The 18,830-nt window shown below is 45.2% G+C and overlaps 1 protein-coding gene across 1 annotated transcript in view; it reads left to right on the top strand.

Annotated features, from left to right (window-relative positions):
• Positions 1–18,830, top strand: part of LOC102158888 (uncharacterized) — a 616,184-nt gene that overhangs the window by 82,823 nt on the left and 514,531 nt on the right. Inside the window, exon 5 of the mRNA XM_084965720.1 lies at positions 15,592–15,633. Within this exon, the coding sequence (XP_084821846.1) occupies positions 15,592–15,633 (42 nt within the window). The remainder of the gene's footprint in view (positions 1–15,591; positions 15,634–18,830) is intronic.

Here is an 18,830-nt window from a genome sequence, read left to right as displayed (position 1 = left end):
TTTGCCTGGAGGTGTTTTATGTACCTGTAAGCACAGAGCACACAAACATAGGTACTATTCCCCCACCGTTCTGCACTTTAGTTTTTCACTTGGCACTCTATCGCGAGGTTTTTCCTTAACAGCACATAGCTGACTTAATCTTTTTCTTTTGTAGTATCACAATATTTCATTCAATTTATTTATTCTGTTCCTCATTTATGGTCCCTAGGATATTTCTAATATTTTATTATTACAAACACTGTTGTAATGAATAACCCCATGATAAGTCTGGTTTAACTATAGGAAAAAAAATTTCAGAAGCGGAATTGTTGGGGCAAAGGATATATGCATTTGTAGTATACTGAAAAGTAGCCCACTTCAATCTTAAGTGCTGCCTCAGGCCCAAAGGAAAAAGATGTTATATTTCCTTCTTTTATCTACTCGTACCTGTTCCCAGTATCATTCTGGGCCAATCTGTCCCCTATTCTTTACTCCGCAAACATTTATTGTGGTTATGGGATGGCTATTCTTGTGGAGTGGCTCTTTCCTGAATGAATGAGCCAGATGACAACCTGGGGATGACTTAGCAAATGAAGACTTGAAGCCCAGAGAGGTAGAGTGGTTTCTTCAGGACTACACAGCATAGTAGGAGCCAGGACTTTGGGCTCCTTGAGTCCCAGGCCAGGACTCTTTCCTTTGCGCAGGCTGTCTTCTCTCCAGTGCAGTGCTATTCTGGAAACCTCTGCAGGGAGATGCCACACAATTAAGTTTACATCATGAGCAGTGTTCACGCACCCCTGTGCACGCCCCAGTCCTGTTGCATGGAGCTATTTGCCATTCATTCATTCACTCAGTCATTCATTCATGGTTCCCAGAAAGGGACTGGAGAAGGGGATGGAGAAGAGCTTGCAGCTGCTTAAGAGGAAACGCTCTTGGGACCTGCACCCGCAGTAGGAGGGGTGGAGGCAGGACGGCCTGAGGGAGAAGTTGAACTGCGACAGGTCTCGGCCAAGACTTCAGCTGACCCCACAGGGTGCTCTAGCTTGGATGGTCCTTCTGTTGGTCCATGGTGGGCTTTGTACCACTGTGATTTATTTTTGTTTATTTGTTTTTAGGGCTGCACCCTTGGCATATGGAAGTTCCCAGGTTAGGGGTCGAATCAGAGCTGCAGCTGCTGGCCTACACCACAGCCACAGCAATGCCAGATCTGAGCTGCATCTGTGACCTACACTAGCTCACAGTAACACCAGATCCTTAAGCCACTGAGCGAGGCCAGGGATTGAATCTGCATCCTCATGGATAGTAGTCAGATTCTTAACCCACTGGGTCACTGGGTTGATCAGACACTGGGCATGAGCATGAACTTGGGTGAGGCAGTTGTCTTCAGCCAAGGCCATCCGCAAAGGAACCTGCCAACTGAGGGCTGTCAGAGGCAGCATGCCCAGCTGCTAGGGCCACTAAGTTCATCAGTCCTCGAAAGGGACCCGGGGGCACTGCATCTGTCATAGGAATCCATGCACAGAGAGGGAAAGCACTGCCCCACAGTTTTCAGGAGGTTGGAACTCATGCTCTACTGCCTCCCGGGGAATCCTGTAAGGGTTTAGAATAGTGTCTGACAATAGGTGTCCATGCGTGTCCGCTGCCCTTGTTACTGTTATTTTACAGGTGAGAGAACTAGATAGTGGTGAGATTGAATTGTGTTGCTAAAGTCACACAGCTTTGAGGGAGTAGAGGTGGGGTTTTATCTTCATTTCATTACTAGAGAATTAATTAATATAAACTTCATTAGATCCGTGACTTGGTCATCACTGCTGTCACCAGGGTCTAGCATGCCTGGCATATAGTAGGTGCTCAGTAAAAACCTGTGGCGTTACTTAGTTACTTAGTTTAAATACTTACAGAGCTTTGAGTCTGACTTCCCAGGCCTCTGTCCCCTCCACTGGCTGGCAGGCCCTTAGAGAGCAGCTGATCTAAGCACCCTGGCACCCTCATCTCACATATGAGGAACTGAGGCTCAGGGAAGAGAAGGGGCTTGGCCAAGGTCACAGAGCCTCTTGGTGGCTGGTCAGGACCCTTACCTAGGTCTCTGGACTTGTAGCCAATGGTCTTTTTATCTGTCAATGTGTATGCCAACCACCTGCAGATTCTGTTTTAGCAGGTCCAGGGGGTCTGAGGTTCTGCATTTTTTTTCTTTTTATAGCTGCACCTGTGGCATATGGAAGTTCCCAGGCTGGGGATCAAATCAGAGCTGTAGCTGCCAGCCCATACCCTAGCCATAGCAAAAACGTATCTGAGCTGCATCTGTGACCTATGCTGCAGCTTGTGGCAATGCTGGATCCTTAGCCCACTGAGCAAGGTGAGGGATGGAACCTCCATCCTTGCAGAGGCTATGTCGGGTTCTTAACCCACTGGACTACATGGGAACTCTATAAAGTTCTGCATTTCTGATGAGCTCCCAGGTGAGGCAAGCCTGCTGGGTTAAGACCGCCCTTTGAGGAGCAAGGCCACTGGGAACCACAGATGTTTGAGGGCCAGAGGATCCTGAGAGCTATAGCTGGTTGGTGCCATGAATCTGTGTCAAAAGCCTGGGGCCTGTTCCTCTTCCTGCCACCCGTAATCCAGGTGCTGTCAGCAGGCAGCAGGAACACCTGGTTGTGGGGTCACAAATTCACTCAGGCGCCTGGCTGTTCTTGACAAGCCTTCCCTCTAAATCAGTCACCTGCCAGAACTGGCGAGGACTGCCTGCTATGTGTGTGTGTTGGGGTTGGGGGTGGGTGCCTGCAACTTCGGCTGCTCAGGTGGGCTGGAGTCAGGCCCAGGTTTGAGACCGGAAGCTGCTGCTTATTTGCTGAGAGGCTTGGGGATGCTGCTTCCTGTCTCTGAGCCTCAGTTTCCTCACGTGTGAAATGGCAGGATATTACTTGCTAACCCACAGGTCGTTGTTGTGAGGCTGGAATGACATAAATGTAAAGTCCTCAGCTGGCAGGTAGCAAATATACTTGATGAATGTTTCTTTTTCTTATTTTCACTTTTATGGGAGCCTTCTAGAGAATTTCTTAGTGATAGAGGGAGGAATGGAGGATTACTCTGCTTCCTACACAAAGGGGGGTCGGCAGGCTGGGGTACCTGTGGGAGGGGTCCCTCATCCTCCATCTGAGCATCATCCAGCCTCTGCCCTTTCTCTTACTACCCACATCTGATCAGTCAACCACCAATTTCCCTTCTTCCTAACTTCTGTGTGTCTTCCAGGTCAGCTCACGTCTCTTCGTTTTCAGTGCCTAAATAAACGGGCTATGCTTGGTGATTTATTGGTAATTTACTTAAATTTCCCAAGCCCCCTGCAAGATTTTCAAGAAAGGTTTCATTATACCCATTTTGCAGATGGAAAAATCTAGGCTCAAGGTGGTCAAGTGGCTTCTCTGGCTAGTGAGTGTCAAAGCTGGGATGAAATCCAGATCTGCTGGATAATGGAGACTGTTTTAGCCTCCATGCATTAATCCATATCCTTAGCTATAAGATAGGGATTTATATAAGCAATCTTTAAAAATTTTTATTTTTTGTCTTTTTGTCTTTTTAGGGCCTCACCTGTGGCATATGGAGGTTCCTAGGCTAGGGGTCCAATCGGAGCTATAGCTGCCAACCTATGCCATAGCCACAGCAAGGTGGGATCCAAGCCACAGCTGTGACCTACACCACAGCTCAAGGAAACGCCAGATCCTTAACCTACTGAGCGAGACCAGGGATCAAACCTGCGTCCTCATGGATGCTGGTTGGGTTCATTGACCACTGAGCCACGACGGGAACTCTGATCTTTATATTTTTATACATCTATCGCTAGATCTTGCCTATGCCAGATGGCAAGATCTTCCTTTGTCCAGTCCTTAGCTCTTTCCTTCCCCTTCTCTCCAAGCTCTGTATTCCAAAGCCTCTGGCACCACCAGTCAGGGTCAAGGCTTAGCTGCCTGCCTAGAGTCCCCTCAGTCAAGTGTATCTTTGGATCAAAAGTGACACAGATTCATCCTGAATTTTCTCTGGAGAAATTGCAGATGATGCACCTTTTACCACGGATAAGTGCTGAGCTCCTTGAAATTGTTTCCACACCTCCTCTCCCCAATCTCCATTGTCCTTGGTCCAAACCACCATCATCCCTTGGAATTCATCATGAGCTTCTTGAACTCGCATCTTCACTTCTCCAAGCTCTACTCCACACCACAACTACACTGTGTGTTATACATGCAAATCAGAGTGTTAGTCCCCTGCTTAAACCCCAGCAGAGGCTGGCTTTTATCCTTGGAACAAAGTCCAGAATCCTCACCTTGACCTACCGGACCTTTGTGATCTGGTTCTTTCCTACCCACCACCTCTCCAGAGCCTTCGTGTCCACTCTCTCATCGCTGCAGCCACACTGGACGTTTCTCTCTTTCCACACCAGGTCTCTGCCTGACTGTTCATCCTGCGTGTCTCCTCAGGGAGGTCTCTGATTCCACACGGCTGGGCTTTGATCCTCTGCTCTGCCCCTCTCTAGAACCCTGGGCCTTTCCTGTCTTAATGGGCCCCATGCTTTTATAATCAGTCCGTTGAACAGGTAGATCTTGGTGAGAAATAAGCATGAGGCAGTTTTATTCCCTCTAACCATTGCCTTCAGATGTGTTTGATGGAATGTCCCTTTATAGCAGATCTGAGAATTTTCTGCCAGTTAGTCCTTTAAAACTTTAATTTCACCTCCAATTTAGAATTTATTATCCCCTTGGTCCAGGCCAGCCTTTGGCCTGAGGGACCTGGGTAGGGGAGGGGATGTGCCTGCCTTTTTATCCCCATTTCACTCCTCATTTTTCTTCTTCTGGCTCTTTCAGGGTTATGGATGCCAGAGAGTGGGACAGGGCAGCAGCATCTATTAGGAGCTGGGCATGACATTTTTTTTTTTTTTTTTTTGGCCATGCCTATGGCATGTGGAAGTTCCTGATCCAGGGATCTAACCCAAGCCACAGTAGTGACCTGAGCTGCGGCAGTAATCATGCTAGGTTCCTAACCTTCTGTGCCACAAGGGAACTCCTAGGCATGACATTTTAAATGAATGCATGAAGCATAGGCTTTGGAATTAGTCCCAGCTTTGGTTTAGCTTAAGGTAGGACCAGCTACTACTCAGGACCGCGGACAAATCACTTTCCTTCTTTAAAGCCTCAGTTTCTGGGAGTTCCCGTCCTGGCTCAGTGGAAACGAATCTGACTAGTATCCATGAGGATGCGGATTTGATCCCTGGCCTCACTCAATGGGTTAAGGATTGGGTGTTGCCATGAGCTCTGGTGTAGGTCACAGACACAGCTCGGATCCCTCGTTGCTGTGGCTGTGGCATAGACCAGCGACTATAGCTCCAACTTGACCCCCAGCCTGGCAACCTCCAGTATGCTCCTGGTGCAGACCTAAAAATACAAAAAAATAAGCCTCGGTTTCTTTGTCTCTAATGGGGAGAAAATAATCTTTACTTGGCAGTTTGGAGTGAAGAGAAAATGTAAAATGATGGTACTGTAAAGACCTTCGTGCAGGGTTGAGCGCATAATTTCTGCTTCATAAATGTCAACTCCTCTTCCTTCTCTGAGAAGCGGGGGTGGGGAGTAATAACGCATGTCCCATAGGGCTGTGCTCATAACCGCATGTGCTAACATGGGCCTGGGGTCTTAGCCATAATCATTTTTTTTTTTTGGTTTTTTTTTTTTTTTTTTTGGTCTTTTTTTGTCTTTTGTTGTTGTTGTTGTTGTTGCTATTTCTTGGGCCGCTCCCACGGCATATGGAGGTTCCCAGGCCAGGGGTTGAATCGGAGCTGTAGCCGCCAGCCTACGCCAGAGCCTCAGCAACGCAGGATCGGAGCTGCGTCTGCAACCTACGCCACAGCTCACGGCAACGCCGGATCGTTAACCCACTGAGCAAGGGCAGGGACGGAACCCGCAACCTCATGTGGTTAACGAATCCTAGTCGGATTCGTTAACCACTGCGCCACGACGGGAACTCCCATAATCATTTTGTTTCCTTAGGATTTTCCATATGAATGATCAGGTCGCCCAAGAGGGCTGTTGTCTTGCTGTGTGCTTCCCCTGCCCACCAGTGCCTGGCTCACCTGCACGTACTCTCACGACTGACCTTCTGGCAGACTGGCCCCAGGCCCCAGCTAGTGATGAGTCTTATTCAAAGGCTCTGTAAGGGGCGTGCCCCTCTGCTGGTTTCCCCGGTAACCGAAGAGTCCACCTGACTTCAACTCCCCTAAAACTGGTAGGCCCTCCCTCCCCCACCAGGAGCAAAGGGCGGCGCCAGGTCCTGCCTGCTGTCTGTTGCAAATGGTGGGGTCTTGCTCCAGGACCTTGCTGCAGACAGGTAAGTCCCCCTATCCATGAAAGGGTTGATGTCTCTGTCACTGACTCTGGACTTGGGCTTTTGCATTGGTCCCGAGGATGGGCACGTACAGGGCCTGCAGGCCTGCGGGGTGCTGCCCAACGCCATATGAACCATTTATTTTTTATTTTTTTGCTTTTTAGGGCTGTACCCATGGCATATAGAAGTTCCCAGGCTAGGGGTGGCATCAGAGCTGCAGCCGCCTGTGTACACCACAGCCACAGCAATGGGGGACCTGAGCTGCATCTGCAAGCCACACCAGAGCTTGAGGCCACGCCAGATCCCTGACCCACTGAGCAAGGCCAGGGTTTGAACCTGCATCCTCAGGGTTACTACTAGTCGAATTCTTTTCTGCTGTGCCTCAAGGGGAACTCCCACCATATGACCCCTTTGAATGTCTCTGACTTTACAAGGTGACCTCAAAGTCTCTAAAAGATGCAGAACAAAAGAGCTTTTGGTCCTCCCTGGGCTGGGCTCTCTTTGAATGTGGGGGGCACACACATTGGATAGACGCCATCCCTGACCTTAGGGAGCCCAGAGCCTCGCCAAGACAGAGATAATCCGACTTTAAATACTGGGGAGAAAAGTAATGTATGCTCCTCTAGGATAGGAAAGAGACACGGGAGCAATTTTTCTCTTGCCTGAATTTGGTGCCAAAGATACTGTAGGTTTTTAGAACTTGAAGGAAGCGTCCCAGGACCCAAGCCACCCCTATAGTGTATGAGGGGGGGCATAGAGGTCCGGAGAGGAGGAGCAAGTGGCCGAGGTCACTCTGCTCTCTGTTGGTAGGGACGGCAGCACAGCGCACTGTTCAGAGCCCCGCTCCTTTGGCTGATTCCTTCTCCTGCCATTAAATGACAAGTCTGAGAAGAGACCTTCATCGCTCCCCACCTCACCCCCACCCCTCGCGGGAGGTCTTGCTCTTCAGGCTGCCTGTGTGGGAAGACTCACCACACCTGAAATCAATGGGTACTTAGCGGCTTTCTCTCCCCTGGGATTGCGGGAGCGCCTCCCCTCGGGGCCCCTGTTCTATCTCCAGCACAGAAGGGGCTCAGGAAATAATTGTGGACGTGCGGCGTGCCCTGACTCCTGTCCTCTGAGGGCATCTGAGTCCTTTGGCAAGTGAGGAACAAGGAGGGTGGGCAGTGATGCCCTCCAGCGTCCCCTGTGTGCCAAGCGCTGAAGAGGGTGGCTGTCGCAGATGACCTCACTGGATCTTCGAGCCCTGGAGTGGCTGGTGGGACTGTAGAAGGAGACAAAGTCAGGAAGCCGGTTTTCAGATTTAATTGTTAGTTTTGTTTCTTCTTTGAAGTCAGGAAGCAGTGTCAGGAGTAGACAGTGGCAGAGAGAATGACACATATGACACCTAGAGGTACCCAGAGCCTTTCCAGGGAAGTGAGTCATTTGAAGTCCAGTTGGCCCCTCATGTCACCAAAACCATTGTGACGAAGGCATGGCAGGGTGTTGATGGCAGGGGCTCCAGGAAGGGCATATCTTGTGGGTTCCATCCACTGGTGGGTCTGTTGCATGGTGAGGCTTCATTGTACGAGTCAAGGGGGCAGTGCCCATCATTAGTGGCCTCTGATTATTCCCTGCTGGACATCCATGTGCTGGCCGGTATACCCAGCCCTACTGGAAGCTGGGCTGTGACTTATTCCTTTCCTCTTAGCTCGGTGATCCTGGCTAAGTACTTTAAGCTCTCTGGGCTTCAAATACCTCATCTGTAAAATGGTGATAAACGAGTCCTCCGCTAACAGGCATTCTGTGAGCATGCAATGTCTCAAAACCAGCAAAGGGCTTCGATAATGATACAAATAGTGAACGTTTATTGAGTATAACATGCCAGGCCCCGTTCTCCTTCCCTAACTTCTAGAACAGTGTCTGGCCTTGGGTGGATAAGGGTATTAGTTTGCTAGGCCCGCTATAACCAAGCACCACAGTCTGGGTGGCTCAAACCACAGAAATGTGTTTCCTCACAGTTCTGGGGGCCAGAAGTCTGAGATCAAGAGGTGGGTGGGATCAGTTTCTTCTAAGGCTTCTCCCCTTGGCTGGTAGGTGGTCTTCTCCCCATGTTCTCATACGGACTTTCCTTTCTGTGCTCAGATGTCCTCTTAGAGGTCCACCAGTCATATGAGAACACTTTGTTTTCATTCAGTGATCCTTGTAAAGGCTCTGTCTCCAAACACAGTCACATTCTGAGGTCTAGAAGTTAGGAATTCAACATATGAATTTGGGTGGAGGAGGTGGGGGGGGGCGGGGGAGCATAACACAGCCCATTATAGTCGTGAGAAGAGGTTCCTGAGTAACTGAGGAAGCGGAGAGAATAAAAGTGTAGGCTCTGGAATTAGGTCTGCGCTGGAGTCCTGGTTCTGCCTCATACCGCACTGGGAATTTTCTTAGATCTCTTAGGCCAGGGATCAGCCTATTTTTTTTTTTTTTTTTAAAGAGCCAGCTAGTGAATATTTGAGGCATTTGGGGTCATATTTCTCTACTGCAACACTCCCCTTTGCTGTGAAAACCCGCTGTGGACGACATAGACAACTGAGTGTGTTCCAATAAAACTTTATTTACAGACACGGGCCAGTTTGCCCACCCCGACCCTCTGAGGCTCAGTTTTCTCCTCCACAAATGGAGGTAGTCACACTTCCCTTGCTGGCTGGTTTTAGGAGGAAATATGATAATTAACAGCCCTCAGGTCAATCATTTGAGCTCTGTGTTTGTGCCAACCCTGGGTGAGGAATCTGGAGAGTGGAGGCTGTGACGTGTTTCTCACTATTCATGTGGCAAGCGATTTCCCTTCTCTGAGCTTAGTGTCCTCTGTAAGTCAGGGAACACAACGCCTGGCTCAGAGGCTCCAGGAGAGATGGGAACTCGCAAGGCCCACTCTCATGCGCCTATGACCTCAAGGAAGGGAAAGGCAGCCGCCCAACCTGCTGATGTGAGGTGAGCATGGGAAGCCTTTGACCTGGGCTGCTGATTAAGGGGCCTCCTGCACCCCCTTTTATCTGACACCTGAACCTTCTTCCTGACCCCTTTCCCCGCTCTGGCTCCCACCCATGTGTGACTGCCGTGGAACCCCGGTTAGAAAGGAGCTCTGCTTGGGAAGTGCTCTGACTGGCCAAAGGGGAAATATTTCTCACACCTGGCCAAACTGGACAGAGTCCGGGGCCATGAGGAGGAATTTGTTTTGGGGGGATGGGTGGGGATTGGTGGGGGAAGAAGGGGAAATGAGAAGATTCTGGGCAGCAGTGCTTCTCACAGCACTGGCCCTGAGACAAAAGGTAGAGCTGGTTGGGTCTTTTTTTTAAAAATTTTTAAAAATTTCCCCAATACATTATTTTTTTTCCCCTACTGTACAGCATGGTGACCCAGTGTATACATTCTTTTTTCTCATATTATCATGCTCCATCATAAGTGACTAGCATAGTTCCCAGTGCTACACAGCAGGATCTCATTGCTTATCCATTCCAAAGGCAATAGCCTACATATGTTAACCCCAAGCTCCCAATCCATCCCACTCCCTCCCCCTCCCCCTTGGCAACCACAAGTCTATTCTCCAAGTCCATGAGTTTCTTTTCTGTGGAAAGGTTCATTTGTGCCATATATTAGATTCCAGATATAAGTGATATCATACGGTATTTGTCTTTCTCTTTCTGACTTACTTCAGTCAGTATGAGAGTCTCTAGTTCTATCCATGTTGCTGCAAATGACATTATTTTGTTCTTTTTTATGGCTGAGTAGTATTCCATTGTGTATATATACCACATCTTAATCCAATCGTCTGTCAATGGACATTGGGGTTGTTTCCATGTCTTGGCTATTGTGAATAGTACTGCAATGAACATGTGGTGCCTGTGTCTTTTTTAAGGAAAGTTTTGTCCGGATGTATGCCCAAGAGTGGGATTGCTGGGTCATATGGTAGTTCTATGTATAGTTTTCTAAGGTACCTCCATACTGTTCTCCATAGTGGTTGTACCAGTGGTCAGGGTCTTAAGCAAACCTTCTTCCTGGAGCCACACTTTTCCACTGCCTTAGAAATTCGCTGAGATGGTTTCTGACCTAATCTTTCCTGCTGCATATGTCTATGTATGTATGTATGTATATGTACATACACGAAAAGTGGAGGCTGCTGAAGGACCTCCTTCTTCCCCTGGGGCTGGGAGGGCTTTGGGGTGCACAGGTCAGAGCCTGCCAAGAGGGTGTGAAGGGGGCAGGTAATATACCTGCTGTCTCCCCAGCACTGCTGTATGCCAGGCACTGCACTGGGTGGTTTGCACACATTCTTTCCTTAATAATGAGGTAGGCATGGACCTGCACTATTTATTTATTTATTTATTTATTTATTTATTTTTGCTTTTTAGGGTCACACTGGCAGCATATGGAAGTTCCCAGCCTAGGGGTCGAATTGGAGCTGCAGCTGCTGGCCTATGCCACATCCACAGCAATGTTGGATCCTTAACCCACTGAGCGATGCCAGGGATCAAACCTGCACCCTCATGGATAGTAATCAGATTTGTTACCACTGAGGCACAACGGGGACTCCTGCCTTGCACAATTTAAGGATGAGGCAACGGAACCTCAGCGAGGCTCATTTCCTTCCCAAAGCCATGGAGCTAGGAATGGAGTGAGGAGGGTATAGCCCCCACCCGCTTGAAGGGGAGTCTGCATTAGAGGGTCCCCTGGACGGGAAAGCTCATGCCATCTTTCTGATGGCTCAGCTCCCCTGGCTAAGCTTAAGTTCCTGGAGTCCCCTCTTCCCAGGCAGAAGGTGGAAGATAGAGCAATAATAATCTCTTGTCTCAGGGGTTTATATGCTCCTGGCAACCCCCAGACAGAGGCCGCATCCCACTGGGACTCCAGCTGCACAGGAATGACCCTGCCTGGTGGATCTGGCTTTGGGTCCAGCTTCTCTCTTACAGGCTCCCTCCCATGCACTCCGTTTCACTGATGACACAGCAGCTCCCCGATAGCGAGCTGCTGCCATGTGCCAGGCACTGGGCTTAATCCTCACCACCCCTATGAAGTAGGACTTGATAACTCCATGTTACAGGTGAGAGTTTAAATAACAAACCACACAGCTAGTAGGCTGCAGAGCTCAGTGGACCTCTAGGTTTGTCCAAGTTCACGTCTATTCTCTGAACAGCTCTGCTTTCCTGGCACCCTTATCACAGTGTATGACGCTTGTCCAAGTACAGGTCTGAGTCCTCACTAGAATGTGAGTGGGGCCTCAGATGTGGGGAGACGCTGGATGTGTCGGCCCAGAAACCTGGTTTGAAACAGTGTGGACATTTCCCAGGGTTATATGACCTTGACGCTTGAATTTTCTTTTTCTTTTTCTTTTTTTTTTCTTTTAGGAGGTTCCCAGGCTAGGGGTCGAATCAGAGCTAAAGCTGTCAGTCACAGCCACAGCCACGCCAGATCTGAGCAGCGTCTGCAACCTACACCACAGCTCACGGTGTGGCTGGATCTTTAATCCACTGAGCGAGACCAGGGATTGAACCTGTGTCCTCATGGATCCTAGTCAGATTTGTTTCTGCTGAGCCATGATGGGATCTCCATTGCTTAATTTTTCTAAAGTTTGTTTCTCATTGTTAAAATAGGGCTAACCATGCCCCGTATCATTATATGATTATGCCCATGTGATTCACAGTGCCAGCCAAATGCCCAGTCCATGCGTGATCCATGTTTGATGTGTGGATGAATTCAAACTGAGCCTTCCTGCAAGCCTGGCTGTGCTGACGTCCTGGGTGCCTCCCTCTTCTTTGTAATCCTAGGTTGGAGAGTAGCGGTTTATACTTTCATATTCTTACACTGGCAAGTGCTGCTGAATGGAAATACCTGCTTGGTACGGTAGCAGGTGGGGCAAGAATCCAAAATATTCCCCTCACCACAAAACCCAACCACTGAGACACAATGGGAACTCCAGTTTCATCCATTTTTATAAAAAATGAAAGTAAGGCCTATCTTGAAGAAGGGGAGTCACCTTCATTTGGCAAAGTGTTAGAGAGAATAATAATATTTACTTTGTCGTTACGAGGACTGGAGATAATAGCGCATGTTTGTGCTTCTCTAACTGGGTTGTCGTAACTCTGAGCACCCAGTCATACAGGTCAGGGCCTTGAGAAGGAACAGAAGGGCTATGATGTTCTAAATCATAGATGCACAGAAAATTAGGAGATAAAATTGATTTTGCAATTTAAAGAGAACATTAATACCCTCTGGAGGAATTATAGTGGGAAGCACACAGTCTCTGGAGCCAGACTGTCTGGGCCCCAATTCTGTTTTGACACTTGCCGGCTGTGCAACCTCAGGTAATCTACTTAACTTCTCAGGTTAAGCTACTTAATCTCAGTATTCTCATTTGCATGATAGAGGTAATACTAGTGGAGCTTCATAGAAACACCTCAAAGAAGACTTAATACATGAAAATAGCTTAAGACAGCATCTCTTTTAAGTGCTCAATAAATGTTAGCTCATGCTATTATGAGGGACAGAATGGAAAAGTCACATTCTTTTACAAGATAAAATAGGAGACTTCCATGAATTTTTGCACATGCTCCAATTGGCCTCGAGCTAAATTTTTAAAACCAGCTGGGTTCTCTTATTTGTTCTGTGCATGGAGGCACTTTTCTGGAAATTTTTGAGAGGTACTGTGGATGACGCCTGGCACATAGTTGGTGCAAAATACATTATAGCTGTCATCATCAACATTGTTAATGCCATTCAAAGGACTGTTAGGTCTGTCAAATTTGAGAAATGGTTTCCTTACTTTAGTGAGCTGACGTCAGTGAGAGCTCTTGCATCTTCTTGGATGAGGAGGGTTTTCTGAGGCTGTTTGTAGGGCCTGGGAAAATATGAGGCATAGTCCTTTTTAAGATTTGGGGGTTAAAGATGAGGTCTGTCTATTCTCCCTGCTGATGGCCTGCTTCTTTGCTAAGTAGCAATAAATGGCTTTTGGTGATTTTTAGAATTCAAATCTCTTCTTGGAGGACTAGCCATTTTGAAAGAGCTTCTAAACATTTACTGGGTAATATATGAAAAGGATTTAACCTTATTAAAACCTCCCAAAGGTAGATTTAAAAAAACATAATTTCTTTTTTGAAATTAGTCAATATTGGGAAACTGAAAAGACTCCATGCTGCCAACGGGATGGTGAGTTAGGTATTGCCATTGGGTTGAGTTATACCTGATCCCGTAAAGTGAAAATTGCATATAATCAATATTACCTTTGACCTGACTACTAAGTATAGCACACATGATTTGTGCTAATTTCTAATTGAATTGAAAATCTTTTTATTTTGAAAATGTCTATCTCACACAGAAATAAATTGTGTACAGAAAAATCTCTCTGTAGCCATTACTCTGCTTCAACTCAGCATTTTACCATATTGGTTCATCTACCAACTAGCCTTCACACCTTTTATTTTGCTGCAATAATTTAAAGCAAATTATAGACATCATGTCATTTGTTTATATTAAGTATTTGCCTACATTTTAAAAAGTCATTTTTTTTTAAAAATCATGCTGTAATGACATGATCACACCCAACAAAATTAACCGTAACTTATTGATATCATCTAATACCAGCTTTCCTTCATTTGCTAAAAAGCTTTTCTTTAACAGCTGGTTTGTTTGAATGAGACTTTCAACAGGACCCACATGTTCACATGAATTCTTATGCATAATATAGAGTTGAGAAGTTCTAAGCCAAATTAGAGGAAGAAAGAAAAGGATAATTATAACTATTAATAATGATTTAATGAAAGGGGTGCCTTAAAAATTAACGTGTTTTTCTATTTTGCTTTTTTCTTTTCTTGACCTTTGCTCTAGCTGACTGGAGGCATCCATCATCCTGGGGGTAGGTCATGATTTATAAAAGAAGCAACGCAGAAAGAAAGGGCATGTTAATATCCTTCCTCTGACATGTAAAATAGAATTATTCAGCCAGAAGATAACCTTGCAAGCCAGGTGTTGTCCTAAAAGAGGAATTCTAAATTTCTTTAATCTTGCCCTTTAGCTTTTCAACAATGCGTTCTGATTGAGCCAGCTTATGGAGTGCCCCCAGTGGGTACCAAAAAAACATCCCTGTGCTCCATTAAGGCATCTCCTGGAAGCTGCAGTGAAAGATGGAAGGAATGATGTGATGGTAGAGAGGCTATCTGACTTTTTGGGACTTTGTGAGGTAGTTAAAAAGACACAGGAAGAGAAAGAAGGAATGAGGAGGTGAGAGATCAATTTACGTTGTATGTTCTCCCAGCTTTGGCCCAGAAAGTTGGGAAGCATATTGAATAAGTATAACCAAGGACAGAAGGGATCTTGTACTTCTTACCATTGGAGACTCTGCTGAATATATTGTCATTCCAGGCTGTGACCATATCCACGTGTCGCGTGGCCAGGCAGAGATGACCACCCAGAAAGTGATGGGAATTTGGCTAGGAGGCATTGCCAATGGGGAGTTGCTATGGTTGGGCAGCTCAAGGTGCCCTGGAGAAAGGGTTACCTGGTGGACCACCTGGTCCAGGACAAATTAGAATCATAGCAAATGGGAGGAGTCTAGAGTCAGCAGAGGTGTCTAAATTGCCAGGGAGAGCTGGTAAAAGAATGTATATAAAAGCATGACACTTTTTAAGGTCTCTATGGGTCCCTATGTTGTACAGCAGAAATTGACATGACATTGTGAACAACTATCCTTTTTTTTTTTTTTTTTTTTTTTTTTTTGTCTTTCTGTCTCTTCTAGGGCCGCACCCATGGCATATGGAGATTCCCAGGTTAGGGGTCCAATTGGAGCTGTAGCTGCTGGGCTACACCACAGTCACAGCAACGTGGGATCCGAGCCGCATCTGGAACCTACACCACAGCTCATGGCAACACCGGATCCTTAACCCACTGAGCAAGGCCAGGGATTGAACCCGCAACCTCATGGTTCCTAGTCGGATTCATTAACCACTGTACCATGACGGGAACTCCTACACAACTATAGTCTTAAAAAAAAAAAAAAAAAAAAAAAAAGGCAATGCCAGCCAGGCAGCCTCCTGGGTTATGACCAGCTGTGGAAAGCCTGGACTATGAGTTACTCTAGTGCAGACACAAACTTCAGCTGTGAATCCCAGCAAGTGGATCAGAGATTCCTACCTAAGCCAGGCCAGAAGAGCCAGAGCAGCTAGAAAAATATGACTCTCCACCTTTCATGACAGTGTTGAAATCCCACCTCTTCTCCCTTCCATCCAGATGTCACCTTGGAGAGGAGCCAGAAAAGGAGCCAGGAGAATGGTATGTCTGAGAGACTAAGGCTTCATTTCCCCTTAGACAGTAAACATTCTTTGAAGGGATTATTTCTGTTATTGTGTTAGACTGAGGTTCAAACCTGATTAGAAGCAATCAGGTCATCCTTTTGAATGGCTTTTGGCTATTTCCAAAAATCAAAATCTACTCTCAGAGGACAAAGTTTAGCCATTTTTGAAAAGCTTTTAAAAATACTCTAACTGATAAATAGATGAAAAACGTTGACCTCAATTATCTGCCCAAATGTAAACTAAAACAATTATCCCTCTTCTTTGAAATCAGTAAACATTGGAAAAAATACAAAAAAAAAACAATCTAGTTAAGAGGAACAAGACAAAGGAGCCACATATTCTTGGTCCTTCTGAGTTTCGAGAGGGTAATTGTTATACACTAATATAACAGGAATATTTATTAAGCATTTTTTTTTTCTAGGCCTGGTGCTGCTCCAAGACATGTAGGTGTGTTACTTCACTACATTGTTACAATAACCCAGTTACAATAACCCCATGAGAATCATATTCTTGATGCCTCATATTACAGATAGGGAAATTGAGCCACATGTAGGTTAAATATATGTTAAATTTGCACAGGTAGAAAATGGTAGACCCAAGCTTTGATTCTGGGAAGACATATATGAGGGCCATTTACCTTAACCTCAAATTTGGTTGCCCAGATTTAGGTACTCATGCCCTTTTGCCTGTGTGACAGTAGTCAGATCCTTAACATTGACAGGGGTGGATGAATTCCAAAGCATTCCTTTTTGTCTCTGGATAGACTTGTTTGTTGTGAGAATTGATACGATATTTTTGAAAACATGTGGCCTAGGCTTAGCCAGGGTAGGAACTCAATTTGTGTTGCTTACTGAATGAAGCTAATCTGCATATGCTACTTTTTTTTTTTTTGCTGTTTAGGGCTGCACCTGTGGCATACGGAAGTTCCCAGGCTAGGGGTTGAATTGGAGCTGCAGCTGGCAACCTATGCCACAGCCACAGCAATGTGGGATCCGAGTTGTGTCTGTGACCTCATGGTGATGCTGGATCCTTAAGCCACTGAGCAAGGCCAGGGGTTGAACATGCATTCTCATGGTACAGCTGAGTTCATTACCACTGAGCCACAATGGGAACTCCTGTATATGCTACTCTTTGAAAATGTCTAGAGAAGATCTTGCCCACTTGCTTCCTCTCTTTGCAAGGGGCATTTCCTGCTGAGGCTTCCCTGAATTGTGTTACTCTGATGCCCTGGATTATTTGTCACTGTTGATGAAGACTTCTGGGTAGCTGCTGCCCGTTCAGCCTGGGTTCAAGAATAAAAATACATGGAGCAGTAGGGTATGAGCTGTTCATATATTTTGGAGCTTAATCCCTTTTGGTTGAAAATATTTTCTCCCATTCTGTAGGTTGTCTTTTCGTTTTGTTTATGGTTTCCATTGCTGTGCAAAAGCTTTTAAGTTTAATTAGGTCCCATTTAAAAATTTTTGTTTTTATTTCCATTACTCTAGGAGATGGATCTAAAAAGATATTGCTAAGATTTATGTCAGAGTATTCTGCCTATGTTTTCCTCTAGGCGTTTTATAGCATCTGGTCTTACACTTAGGTCTTTAATCCATTTTGTGTTTATGTTTGTGTATGATGTTAAAGAATGTTCTGATTTCATTCTTTTCCATGTAGCTGTTCACTTTTCCCAGCACAACTTATTGAAGAGATTGTCTTTTCTCCATTGTATATTCTTGCCTCCTTTGTCATAGATTGACCATAAAGGTGTGGGTTTATTTCTGGACTTTCTGTCTTGTTCCATTGATCCATATATTTGTTTTTGTGCCAGTATCATGCTATTTTGATTACTTTGTAGTATAGTCTGAAGTCAGGGATCCTTGTTCCTCCAGCTCTGATTTTGTTTCTCAAGGTTGCTTTGGCTATTCAGAGTCTTTCATGTTTAAATATAAATTAAAAAATTTTTTTTTGTTTTAGTTCTGTGAAAATGCCATACGTAATTAGATAGACATTGCATTTAATCTGTGGATTGCCTTGAGTAGTAGAGTCCTTTTAACAATATTAATTCTTCCATTTCAAGAACACAGTATATCTTTCCATCTGTCCATGTCCTTTTCAATTTCTCATACAGCTCAATATAAAAAAAAAACCCAATCCAAAAATGGGCAGAGGACCTAAATAGACTTTCTCCAAAGAAGACATACAGATGACCAACATGCACATGAAAAAAATGCTCAACATCTCACTACATATTAGAGAAATGCACATCAAAACTACCATGAGGGATCACCTCACTACAGTAAGAAGGACCATCATCAAAAAGCCTACACATACTAAATGCTAGAGAAAGTGTGAAGAAAAAGGAACACTCCTACACTGTTGGTGGGACTGTAAATTGGTACAGTCACTGTGGATAACTAAACTAAAAATAGTTTAGATTTAGTAGTCTTTTTAAAAAACGGAAAATATAACTACCATATGACCCAGCAGTCCCACTCCTGGCATATGTCTGGAGAAAATTATAACTTGAAAAAATACATGTACCCCCTATGTTCATAACATCACTATTTACAATAGCCTAGACACGGAAACAATCCAAATATCCATTGACAGATGAATGGATAAAGAAGATAGGGTGCATATATACAATGGAATACTGCTCAGCTATAAAAAAGAATGAAATTATGCCATTTGTAGCAACATGGATGAACCCAGAGATTACACTAAGTGAAGTAAGCCCACCAGAGAGAGACAAATATCATATGATATCACTTGTATGTGGAACCTAAAAAAAAAGATGCAAAAGAACTTATTTACAAAAACCCACAGACAGAGAAAACTAACTTTTGGTCACCAAAGGGGAAAGTAGGGGTGGGGGAAGAGGGATAAATTAGGAGTTTGGGATAAACATATATATACTAACATGTATATATATATACATATATATATACATATATACATACATACACACACACACATATATATACATATATATACTAACATGTATATATATAATATATATATAATAGATAACCAACAAGGACTTACTCTATAGCACAAGGAACTATGCTCAATATTTTATAATAACCTATAAGGGAAAGGAATCTGAAAAAGAATATATATATATATCTGAATTATAACTAATATGATATTGTAAATCAACTATAGTTCAGTAAAAAAATGAATTTTTTAAAA

The sequence above is a fragment of the Sus scrofa genome, chromosome 6 (assembly GCF_054392235.1).
Source record: "Sus scrofa isolate SSC_HxYL_T2T_F1_AM1 chromosome 6, Sscrofa_HxYL_maternal_Yorkshire_Landrace_v2.0, whole genome shotgun sequence".
Taxonomy (NCBI): Eukaryota; Metazoa; Chordata; class Mammalia; order Artiodactyla; family Suidae; genus Sus; species Sus scrofa.
Note: the sequence above shows the minus strand (reverse complement) of the source record. Positions and strands in the feature narration are given on the sequence as shown.